The sequence below is a fragment of the Oenanthe melanoleuca genome, chromosome 1, assembly GCF_029582105.1.
Source record: "Oenanthe melanoleuca isolate GR-GAL-2019-014 chromosome 1, OMel1.0, whole genome shotgun sequence".
Lineage (NCBI taxonomy): Eukaryota > Metazoa > Chordata > Aves > Passeriformes > Muscicapidae > Oenanthe > Oenanthe melanoleuca.
In genome coordinates, this window is record NC_079333.1 from 14,698,485 (window position 1) to 14,711,180 (window position 12,696).

The following is a 12,696-nucleotide window of genomic DNA, read 5'->3' on the forward strand; positions in this document are numbered from 1 at the left end:
GCAGGCACATCAACACCCCAGCACATGGTTTTGAGTAGGGACTGCCAAAACACCACACACAGTGGGTTGCTCTTCATGGGAGGATTTCAATTGGGATCTCTTGAGAGGTCAGGGTAACAGATGAAATGTCACAGGATGTACCCAGAGCAGAAGTAATTGCAAGGATAGGCAAGTTCAGGACTTGTCACCTCTGAACAGCAGAACAGAAATGAGAATGTAGCTCTCCTTTCTCGGAGAAGACTCCAAGGAACCAACAGCAACACCTGAGATGCAGCTCAGTTTTCCTCTGACCAGGTCACAAGTGCCTTGGCAGCTTCTGGACTCAGTGTGGCCAAAGGCACAGCACAGATCTTCTGAACTTACACTGGCAGGGACTGAGGCCATTTGCACTTTCGAGTGGAGTTCAAGGGGGTAAGTTTAGTCAGCCTGGAAAGGACAAATACAACTGCAAAATCTGAGCAAGAACAGTCAGTAAGGTCTTGTTCCAAGAATGCCTCTGAATAAATTTTATGCTTAGTTAAATGTTGTTTCAATTCTTCCCTGAATCAGGACTGAATACCAAAAACACCAGATTTAGGAGATTATGAGAGGTTGATTTTACTGAGATACAGTATCTCCTTTTTGCAAACTGCTTTTTTATTTATTACTACATGGATACACTTGAAAAGAAGAGAAAGGCTGTACTGGAAAACATTTAAATGCATTCTGATCTCAGTGAACCTGAAGTAACCTGAAGTTGATGCCACAACTGTAACATTCTCAAACTGCTTAGATACCCTACTCAAACTAAGAGCATTCAGCAGTTTTAAATTCTTGAAGAGACCCACTCTTTGTGGTTTGCATATAAACCTGAGAAAAATAGAAGTCTTAAGATACTTTAGGTAATGGGATACACTATTCTGAAGTCAAATAGCTGCTGCAGAATCACAGTTATCTTCATAAGTACATGGAACATTTTAAATCATAAAGATCTGGACTGCATATAGTAGAGAATAAGTAGGTTTGAACAACATGCTTGACAAATGTAAAAAGTATTACTTGGTGACCTAGGGTAATAAAATGCCCAAAAAACATTCAGAAGTAATCATATGCTCACAGTCTCTACCCTCATTCTTTGCTAAGGCTGAATATCCTCATTACTGGTAAATAATATGATTTAAAACCCCTGGCTTAATGCAATTGAACTGAAGTCAAATTGTTTTGCATTTTTTCTCACATTTCTGAGTTTTGCTGATTCTGTATTTTATACTAAAATCAAAATATGATTTGCTGATATAAAAGGCATTTAAACATATTTCCAATGTATAGATCTTTTAAGTCCAGGTAAAAGTAAATCAGTTATAAATTAGTGTATTTCACATACAAAAATTCTCCTTATGTTAACATTTCAGTTCATAAACTAGTCACAAAATGCTTAAAAAGAGGCACTTAAAAAATATGCACTTGGCCAAAAATAATACCCATCTTTTTTTAATTATAGAAAACTCTAACAGCACTTCTCCTTGTAACATGCTTATCAGACCAATATGCACAGTGATCATTGGGCATTATCAGGTGGAAGTAAAAATGGAAGAGTTGCAATATTCCTTGTTCTTTCTTATTCCCCTCATTTCAAAGGCATAGTGGTTATCTCAAGACAATGACACTTTCCCCCAGAATAAGCCCCAGCAGCTGCCTTTTGTGCTTTTGAAACAGTTTGTGGAACCACTTGCACATTCCTACATGGGAACAGCCCCACTCCCATGTGCTGCAGGTGAAGATAAGAACTGCTGTTGAGCACTTCTCATCAGACACCAGCTTACAGGAGCTGTTTCTTTGGTCACATGTCGTTTAATCATGAAACATGATGGTCCAGAGTGGACAGTATTTTTATTCATCCTGAGTCTTGAAAATCTCCACAGTTTATTTCAACACCTGGCCACATGTGTTGATGCAAAACCCAACCCTGTTGTCCCTGAGCCAATAGCATTGTCCCAACAGTGCTGGCTGTTTCAAGAGACAGTCAGCATCCATGTAAAGCCAAGTGAATTATTTCCCTGAATATCCAGGGTATGGAGGGGGTGGGGGATACTGTATTACAGTCTGTGGGGTTGGAGTATAAGGTGGAGGTAGGTCAGCTGGGTACTCCATTCCATATTCATAACTGTATGCTGGTGGAGCCACTGAAATGAGAGAAAAAAGAACACAGAGTCAAAAAACTGTTTTTCACATGCAACCTTCAAGTATTTTCTTGCTGATACCCAGACTTGCATGCAACTGATATAAAACCTGCTGGCAATGCATTCATTTTTTTCCAGGCTGCCATTACACAATCAACTTATATCAGTGTGAGTCACTGTTTATTGCCCTTTCCTTCACTCCTTAGCTGTGTGCCTACCAACAGGCTGTGCTGGTAAGTGTTGGAGTGACTGCATGGCAGATGATACCAGGCAAATGTGGCAGAGCTAAACACTTTCATGGGAGAAAGGCTGAGTTTATCAGATCCATTCCCTTCCACTTCCTTCAGCAGCAACAGGGATTTATGTCATGTCAAAATGATGGCAGGCAGGGTTCTTGATCTCCACAGACCCCTCACACACCCTCTGGGTCTCCAGGTGTGTGATGTGCCACACCATGGCAAACATAGCAGCATCACACCTCCCAGGGCAAATGCCAGACATCTCAGCACAGCTTGGGCTGAGGGAAAACAAAGCTTTCACCTTGATAACACTAATGGGGACATCTGAGGAGAGCCCAGCATTTATAAACTTTGGGTTAGGCATTTAGGAGCCAACAAAAATATTCAGAAGTAGCTGAAAACTTCTTCTCAATTACTTCTAATAACTTTAAAGAACAAGGATTCATTCACTGACTAAAAAAAACAGTGAATGATGCAGAATGATAACATGGTAAGGACTAAAGGCTCTGTATCAACATCCAATTAGACTAGGGTCTACAAATTTTAAGGTCCAGAGTCTGTTCATGTCTCCATTTATGTCACCACAGATCCTCTCCTGTCCCCTCTGTAGATGTCTCAGGCAGACTGGCAATGAAACAGAACTAGCATAGAGTGGAAAGAGAAACCCAGGATGTTTGTGATGGGGGGAAGAGACTCAAATCCCAGAGTGCCATGAAAAGCATGCCCTGCTCTCTTGAACACTTGTGGCAGAGGCAGAAGGAAGAGCATCCTCACACTTGCTGTTCCTGTCCAAAACAGGTAATGGCAGGGACAGTGCTGGCCACAAGCCATGCAGCCAAACCAGGTCAGTCATTATTCCAGAAGTGTTCATGACAGCAGGGAACACAGAAAACATTTCCAAGCTTCCCCATCCTCCAAAACCTGCTGCTGCTGCTGAGATGAAGAACTGCTCAAACTGATGTTTGCAGTAGAGGCCATGAGGTGTAGAGTCAAACTGCCTAGAGACTGAGAGATAAGGGTGAGTCATTGCAGGAGCAGAGTTTGTGAGGAAAAGGTTACAGCCCTGGAGTTTTCATTTTGCTCTTGTTTTTACAGCTTGCAGCAACTATTCATTTTTGAAGTAGCTCTTCTGCAATTCATGGTTCAGAATATTGCCATTTTCTTTCATACTCATCTCTGTATGCAAAATCATGTTGAAATGATAAGGATGATTACAAATGCTTTCAGTCTAACTGGAATGTAATGGTGTGAGGCAGAAAACAGGCATTAGGACTGGTATGATAAAGGAATACATAAAAAGTATTGCATAGCTTGCCTATAAGTATACATAATGCACCTGAAGTTTGCTGCTACCTTTGCAACAGGAGGCAATATAAAAGCAGAGCATCTCTAAGGGTGGGATGACAAGACTTCATGCATGGAACACCTTTGCATTTTATTACAATGCACTCCCAAAGTTATCCCAAGGCAATTGCTCCTGGATTTCTAATTAACAATGTCAATGAATTGTATAGACACCATTATGCTGCATCCAGGGTCTGCTCTTCAACAGTGTGGCCAATTCCACATGGTAGACGTGGAATCGAGGCAAATGTGCCTTGCAGACCCCAGCTGGCTTGGTGCCACCTCCTTTGTGCTCCTAGAGCAGTGCAAGTTGACAAATGTGGTGCAGTGGGTGGCTCTACACCAAGCTGGCTCATGCCCAGCCCTATGTACCAGCTCACACTCATTTTGGACACAACTGCACTGCCCCAGAGGCACAAGGGGTGCCTACTGTCCCTTGGGATGCTGCAGACCCTGTGACACCTCTGGTTTAGACCCTGTGCCTTCCTGCTGCTGCCTGCACCTAGAAAAAAATACATCAAAACAATTTTAACTCACAGACAAGCCTTCATTTAGCACATCCAACACTTGGCTAACTTTGACCAGGACACAAACAGGTACCTCAGCACCATGTCCTCACCTGGGACTGGGGGATTAGAACTAGATGATCTCTAACCATTTCCAACCCAAGGCATTCTAAGATTTCATAACCATTGTCCAGATTTGTAGTCCAAGTTCCAGTTCAGGCATGGTGCCAGGTGGATGCAGAGATTGAGCACTGCATCCTAGCTAGCAGTCTCTCCTGGGACATGCAGTACAGAACACTTTCAGAGATGCCCATGTGCTTTTGTAGAAGTCACCTGGGATCCTGCAGCACCCAGCAGTGTTTGTGAGCCCTGGGCAAAAACCAGTCAGCTCAGGTTGCAGTAGACTCCACATCACCACCCAAAGCCTCTGAACTATGGTCTACAGACTTCATTGTCCAGGTTCTCCCCCTCTGTGATATGCCTGGCCCCCATTATATTGGACAATGTGAAGGAGCTGGCTGCATGTGAACAAGGACAAATATAAAAATCAGAAACTAGAGAAGCACAACTGATCTATTGCCAGAGAGCTTCTGGCACAGGGAGATGTTTTGTCCTGTGCAATGCAGCACTGCCCTTAGCAAGGACTTGATGCTCCTGCAGGCAGCATGAGCCACCCATCTGTGAAGTGTGTCACCTGCCCACATCTCCTTAGCCTGCTCAGCAGCTGAACAAACCCTCCCAGGCAGAGCTGCCCTGCCAGACACTGCACACTGAGCTGTCCTGCCTTTCTCAGCAGGAGCTGTGCTGTTCCTCTTCAGACTGAGAAGAGCCTCCTGCTGCAGTCACATTTCCCATTTACTGTGTGTCAGAGACTGAAATAGTTCATGCCTCAAACACTGATATAAAAGAGTTTTGCCCATTATAACAAAAACTGTATAAAGAAGCCTCCCTGAAGATACCTGACTGGAAATTTGGACTGTAAGTTAAACCATCTAGATAAGGTGCTGTTGCTCAATCATCTCTGGCCTAGGGAAAAATGAACATGGCTGAGGGAGAGGGATGTATCCACAACAAAGCCAAACACAGCAGAGATTCTTCCTTGGCTGGGTTTGGGGTGGGGGAGACCACAGCCCACAGAGGCCAGGTTTAATCACCCTCTGAAATGAGGAAGGGGAGGAGGTTTAGGGTGTAACCTCTGGTCAGAAGCAGTGAACACCCATCCTCCCTCACACAAACCAGCCCAGCTGTGAAACCCCCATCACCACAGGCACATCTGTGGGACATTCACGTGAGAGGCAGCTGAAGCAGTGCCATAATCCATCAAAGGTCCCCCAAAGTGCTCCCCAGAATAATTCCTGAGTGATTCCACAGGAATCACGTGACACAACAAACCCAGAGTCTGCTGTAAGACACAATGGAAAACTCTCTCTCCCCCTAAGGGAGGTGCCTAGGTTTTCCTACCTGAGAGTATATTAACCCATCAGGTTCTGTGCTTTCAGGGGGACCTTCAGCACCAAGAAATCCAGCTGGAGAGGATCAGTGGAACATTGTTGGCATCCATGGAGCGGTGATATTTTCCTTATTCTGTCTCTGTCACCCACCTTTCTGTCCCCCCACCTATTTTCTATTTCTTTCTCTCTCTCTCTCTCTCATATCAAACAAACCCCATATTATTGTCACTGGATATTGTCTCGTTTGCATCTTAATTTGGGCAGAGACATTTCTAAGAATTTATTAACCAGACCATGACACTGTGGAGCTGTAACTATGCAAGGATAACCCTCCTGCCACGACCACAGGCACCCTTGCAGGGCTGTGCCTTTGCTGCTCACCGGGTACGTGTTGATGGCGTTGATGTGCGTGGCTCTGATGACCCCCACTCGAGTGCCACGGCTGCTCTTCATGCACATGCAGATGCAGATGGCAATCCCAGCAATCACTCCCATTATGAACACTATGCCAAAAACAATGCCAGCTATTGCTGTGCCCCTGCAAGGGGAATGGAAACATGCAGTCAGGCTCAGACACATCAGGTTCACAAAGCAAAATTGTTTCCTCAAGAGCAGCCCCTATGTGAGAAAAAATGCGCATTAATTACTGAAAATACCTCAAATTCTGATCCATCAAGGCATGTGAATTGATAAAAGTGAAAGACATCTGAAACAAAAACAAGAAATTCTTTCAAAGTCACCTTTGCAATTGTGCCAGATCACTCTGTTTATTTACCATATATTACATCCTCCCATTCCAGGGCCATCTGAATTTATCTACTTTTAAACATTATGAGGAATAATTCCTTCCCTTTCTCCTCATCACATAAGATCTTTTTTCCTCTGAAAGGCATTGGTATGATTTTCTTTTAAAAAGAAAGCCTAAATTATCCCCAGCAATATATTTCATCTATGTGCATGATGTACTTTCACAGAATATTGCCATTGTTTTATTCTAGGTCAAAAAGTCCTTCTCCTGTGCTTCTGAGCCCAGAGATTAAGGACAGCATCCTCTTCTCAAGGATGAGTGGCATAAAGCAAAGCAACACCCACCCTTTCACACATCTGCTGCTTCAGCCAGCACACATATTTGAGGCTTAAACAATTTATTTTAAAATGGTCCAGAGGAAGGAATTTAACACAGCTCCTGAAATAATGAATCAGACTTTCCTTGACATTTTAATATAGAGAAAGGAAAAAAAGCCTTATAGCACTCACACATTGGAGAAAAACCTTGAAAAAACTCACTAAGAGACTCTGAAGAGCTTCCAATAATCCTGAGAGCAAAATCAGCCTTTTTGATGAGCCCTACTTCCCTCAGGTTTGTTGTCAGCTACAGGCAGTCAAGCATATGTTATATGAAAGATGGTATTTCTAGCCTACCCTTTCATGAAAATAGCCCAGTGACTTGACAGAAATATTCTTACTCTGTGCATCTCTTCATCTTTCAGCAAAGACTTCAAATTGCAACCTTGCTGGCAACCTTTCTGCTGAACATTTTAATCAATCCAAATTGATAGCTTGTCAGCATGAATAAGCCTCATTAGGAATTATTGCAATGTGGAGAATACAACAGACACTGCAATACCACCAATATTAAGAGGAGTCTAAATCATAGTTCAGATTTCCCATAGAAGCATGGGAAAACATGGCAGGCCCAATTTTCAAAATGCTGATAATCTGCTTGCTTCAAAAACCCCAGCAAGAGTCAGGATGGACTTGATACTTGAAAACTTTATACTTGAAAACCAGACCTATTTAGGAACATAAATGTGAATTTAAGACCTTGTTTTTAGGACCCAGCTATTCAGGAACTTGGTTATGATTTGCAGTACAATCACAAAATCGTACAGCATAAACAAACAGAGACCATATGGTGGTGTAATAAATACATTGCCAGAGAGCTAAATTGTTTTCTGCTGCTCTGTAGCAATGAATGAAGAGTGTGCAGGGAGAACAAATCTGTTAATATTTTGCAGAATATATGAAGACCTAATTAAGAAAAGCCTAACTCATGCCAGCAAACACCTGGTATAAAACCAGTAGCTCAAAACACTGATGAGATCAAGAGCTTTGTATTAAGCACCATGAGTAACTGAGAAACACAACCACAAAAACTGCCACCTAAGAAAAAAGAAGTCTTTTCCTTTCAAAGATGTTCTTGGAAGATGTGACCAACATTACTACTACCTTGAGAGAAACTCATAGGAGACAATAGTTTGATCCAGAAGATACTTTAAAACTGTACTCTCTTCATTCCAGAAGATTCTCTAATTATAACACAAAAAACTATGATACCCCTTTTACAAACAAGTGATTGGCTACTGCTTTTGCTACACTCACTCAGTGGATGAAGCACTGTAAGCAGTGCATCAGAGCTGCAGGGAACTCCCTTATGCAGAAATAATCCCCCTCCCAGCTGGATTCCCAGCAGCAGCACCAGTCACTGCTGACCACTGGCCTCCAGTCCTGCACTGCTTTGTTCATGGTTCACTGCTGCCCAGCTCCTGCATCTCTGGTACCCTCTGCTTGGCTGATCTGCTCAAATCCCAGAACCACAAGAGTTTCTTGTGCTTCCAACCAGCTGCACCCTGAGGAAAACTCAACCTCCATCCTTAAAACTCACAGGAGCATGAAAGACACAGCACACGTTACCTTCCCAGTGCTAAATTAAAATTCCTGGATTAATAATGCCCATTGTATAACACAGTTTAAGTAGTTTGCCTCCACTATTTTTGAAGGCAAAGGCATCCCATTTGCTCCAGAAGTGCTCAGCCAGATTCCATACATCCATCTGTGCTGAGAAATGGGTTGCACTCTTCTTGGGCAAGACACAGCTGTAGAAAGCCTCTCTGTTGTTCTTTATACCCTTTAAAGTTTTTGAGCCTGTTCTTGCCCTCTTCCTCCTAATCTATAGCTCACAGCAGGAAATGAGTAAATAATTTCTAGTGGGTGCACTGGCATTTGGCCAGCACTAAACCCACTACACTCAGAGACCTGCCCTCAAAGCCCCTCACAATGGCCCCAGTGAAACCAGGAGCACATTTCCTCCACTCATCAGGCTGCATCTTCTCAGCATCAAATCCTGGCAAGACAACGGGCACGTAGCAGCTTTTCTGGGCACACAGCACAAAAAGAAATGTTTGTTCTTTTTGTGGAAAGCCTATGACTAGATTATTTGGAGAAAAATAAGCATGTATTTTTTCTGAAATGGTAAGGTATCTCTTTGCCCTGTTATGGAATTTTTGAAAATAAATATCCTATAAGCAAATATGCCCTATTATTGAAGCTTGCTTCCTTTGTCTCTCTTTCTCTTATTAATATTTTAGACTTCCATTAAGAGACACAGAGGGATATGGTGGGTTTTAGAGCTGTTCAAGGGAAAGTGCCTAAGAGAAAAGGGACATTGTAAAGCAAAAGACTTAGAAACTACACAACAGAGTCACAGAGCAAATAGGAAGTTTTTAAGAAATGGAAAATTTTGAAATGGAACAGTTTAAAGGAAAATATTATGCAAAGTCCTTCACAGAAACATAGCCAATGAAAAGGAGTGCCACAGAAAAATAATGCTTGGAAAAGTAAAGATTGTGAGAGGAAAAGTAATTTTAAAGCTGTGGAAATGACAAGAGACACTGTCAAGATAAAAATCAGATATTTAAAGAAGCAGCTTTCCTCCTGTTTTTAGCAACATCCCACTTGAAAGAATAGAAATCTATTCCCAGCTTAACATTTCTGGCCCAGACAGATTGGTTAATTTTTACTTGATGGATTTCTTTTCTGCAAACCTGTCCAGCCTTGACCCAAGCTCAGGTAAATTTTAGCACCCACAGCTTCATGTGGCAAAGAGTTTCCCAGCTTAATTACAAAAGAATCATATAGTCACACAATGGTTTAGGTTGGAATGGACCTCAAAGACCATCTAGCTCCAACCTGTCTGCCATTGTCAGGGATGTTTTTTACCAGACCAGGTAGCTCCAAGCCCATCCAAGTTGGCCTTGAACATCTCCAGGGATGGGACTTCTGGACAACTTGTTCTATTACTTTGCCACCCTCACAGTAAAGATTTTTTCCTAACATCTAATCAACCTGCCCTCTGTCAGTTTAAAACCATTATGTTTTCACCCACCACCCTCAGCTCATCACCTACCAGCTCACCCTTCCTCCTGCACTGCCCTTGACTTTACAGACCTTTAGAATCATGCCTGGCAGCCAACTCTTCCCCTGCAGAAACCCAGTCCCTCTTGGCTGTTCTGCCTACTGGGACTTCTTCATGCCTTGTAGCCCTGGCCACTCCTCACTGCACTTTTTCTCAACCTCTTTTGTTGTTTTCTGAGAGGTCGGTATTAGATTTGTTTTTTCTTGACTGCCAAATAGTCAGAAACTAAGATTTTATGGCTCTGTTTACCATAGTACCAAGTCTCATTTCTGAGAATAAAGCCAGTCCAGAGCCCACCAAGTCCTCTGGGAGCTTGGGTTGTTTCCCCCTGGATGCACCACATGGTGTTTATGGGATTTTCTGCCTCAGAGCCTGGATTCCTGTCCTCTGCTGCAGGACACAGGCTCAAGCACAGCTGAGCTTGAGCCACCAGTTTGCCAAAGCCCAGCTCACTCTATAATACTGCATCAATTTAGAGACTCTCATTGTAGAAGGGACAGTGCCCTGCACCAGAGATGCATTTATATTGATATAAAGGTCTTTTCATCCTGTAATTGCTAACGTTAGCAATTTTACAACAATTTAATCAAGGATGGCAAGCTGTTAGAAGCATGTGAGGATCAGTATTTCCACTCTGCCTTCACAATATTCATTACCATGTTACTGCAAGAAAGATGTGCCATTCTCAGACTTCTCTTCGCTCAGCTGATCTCTTCCATCTCATCATCTTTCCTAATTTCCAGTACTTTATTAGTTCTTCAATTAATTTATTGCCAACTCTCTGTATCTATGATTTGCTGACACTGCATCTCTAGAATAATATTAATAATAATGCATGCAATATACTTTGAAATATTACTGCTAATATTAATAAATGCCCTTTAATTTCTCACCCTTTAAGGCATTTGAAAAGAAGCATCGTGCCAGTGTCAAACCACGACAAAGGTGATAAGTGATTTTTTAAAACTCACTTTCTGAGATAACATAAAACAAAAAAAAAAAATCAAAGATCTTTGGTATTCTGATCCAGACATTCTTGTTTGGAAAAAAATATTCTTCGGATGTTTAATCAGACTCAATGTGATTTGGAGGGAGGCAATATTGGACTATTTATTCTATTTAGTTGGCAAACCCCTTGGTTACTTGGACCAATAACAGAACTGCAGCAGAATCACATGCCATTTTCTCCAGCTCCACCAGAGCAGGCAGACTGTTCTGGGGCATTTGCCCCTCCCCACTCCTTTTATTTTCATAAGGACAAAACCACACCGTGAGTGACCCTCTAAGAGACTGGTTTTGCTGTCCAGAATATTTTGGCTGGGGTACCTTGAAAACCCCATAGCAGAAGCTGGTGGAGGAGAGACTGAATCAGCTGGGTATCCCATGGCTGAGCCAGCAGCCTTCTCAGCAGAGTTATACAGCCCTGGAAAAAGGGGTACACCAGGGTGACATGGACTGAAAAGCCATTCAACTCAGAAATCAGTAAAGTAGTCAAGCTAGCTGCTGCTTCCTCTTTTAAATTGTTAGTTTACAGAGTGGCAACACAAATGGACCAGGCTTGCCTTCTAGGCTTTGCTTTGCAAGTTGTATTTATATATAATTCCATCAAGTACTTCTTTTAAATACACTTCTTACCACAGGGTGGAAGGCCATGATTGACTGCTTCTGCAAATAAATCCTGTTAAATAAATCCTATGTTAAAACTGGGTACAGAGTATACTTGAACAGTATTTTCCTTCTTTTGCTCCTACTTGGTTGTATTTAAGGTGTCTTGTTAATGTTTCATTCCTTCCAGATAATTTCCTCTTGTGCCATTCCCTCTCTACCATGCTATATCTGCTGGACTCAAGCACCAAAATACCCTAAGCAGGTGCTGTAAAATTAAAAGACAGTGGGCAGTCATCCCAGTTCCTGATCTCCCTCCCCCAGCTCCATGTGGACAGATCACCACTCTGAGACTGCTCCATAAGCTACATAATCTTACAAAGGGTTAAAGGGCATGCTACCCATCAGTACTGCCAGACCTGAGCAATAGGGAAAACTCTACAGCTTCTTAAAAGGCTGCTGAGTCACTGAAGCACAACTGTGGCACACTTGAAAAATAAACAGAAATATCATATAATCTTTAAACTAACAGGGTATGTAATTGCAGCTTGTTCTGGTTTGGGCTATCATCAGACAGACTTTTCAAAAATTTGCCTTTTGCAAAAAATGTAGACATTTTATGCTTATTTCCTTAATGCCAAACAATATGCTCTTCTCTCCAGCACACTGCTGGATGTACTTCTTGCCAGCAGAGCTGCAATGTGCTTCAAATAAGGAGTCTTGGAAAAGCCACAGTAAAGGGAGCAGAAACTTCCTCCAGCTGGCTCCCAGGCTGCTTTCCCTGCCTGAGATCTTCCTGCACCCCCAGACAGTGGGGTTAGAGAGAAGGATGCCATCACTTCCACCCTGTTTACAACTTAATGCAGGCCTGGCCCAGAAATAATTTTATGGATAGAGGGAATGGTGCATGAAACATAGCTGGGAGGAGCATGCTGCAATACAGCAGGCACGATCCTCACTATACAGCAGTGCTCTTAACTGATCATGGTTAAGCAAACACCAACATGTGCACACATGCAGATGCTGGCTTTGAAACACAGAATCTACCTGTCTTGGAACTTCCAAAATTTCAGAACATTGCTGGAATGGGGGAAAAAATCCCCAAAAAACTGAATTAAAACAAGAGATTAAAAAAGGGAAGAAATACAAGTAATAAAGAAGAAACCTTCCCTTTTTTACCTTTTACGTGAAAAAATT

The 12,696-nt window shown here is 42.4% G+C and overlaps 1 protein-coding gene across 2 annotated transcripts in view; it reads right to left on the minus strand.

The window, feature by feature from the left end:
- Positions 1-615: 615 nt before the first annotated feature.
- The window catches only part of CYYR1 (cysteine and tyrosine rich 1), a 47,268-nt gene continuing 35,187 nt past the window's right edge, over positions 616-12,696 (minus strand). Inside the window, exons 3-4 of one of the 2 annotated variants that reach the window (XM_056502286.1) lie at positions 6,081-6,237; positions 616-2,162 (exon numbers count right to left, since the gene is read on the minus strand). In XM_056502286.1, coding sequence (XP_056358261.1) covers positions 2,076-2,162; positions 6,081-6,237 — 244 coding nt within the window. In that variant the 3' untranslated portion in view covers positions 616-2,075. Of the gene's footprint in view, positions 2,165-6,080; positions 6,238-12,696 lie in introns of both variants that reach the window. The other variant, XM_056502275.1, reaches the window with a different exon arrangement.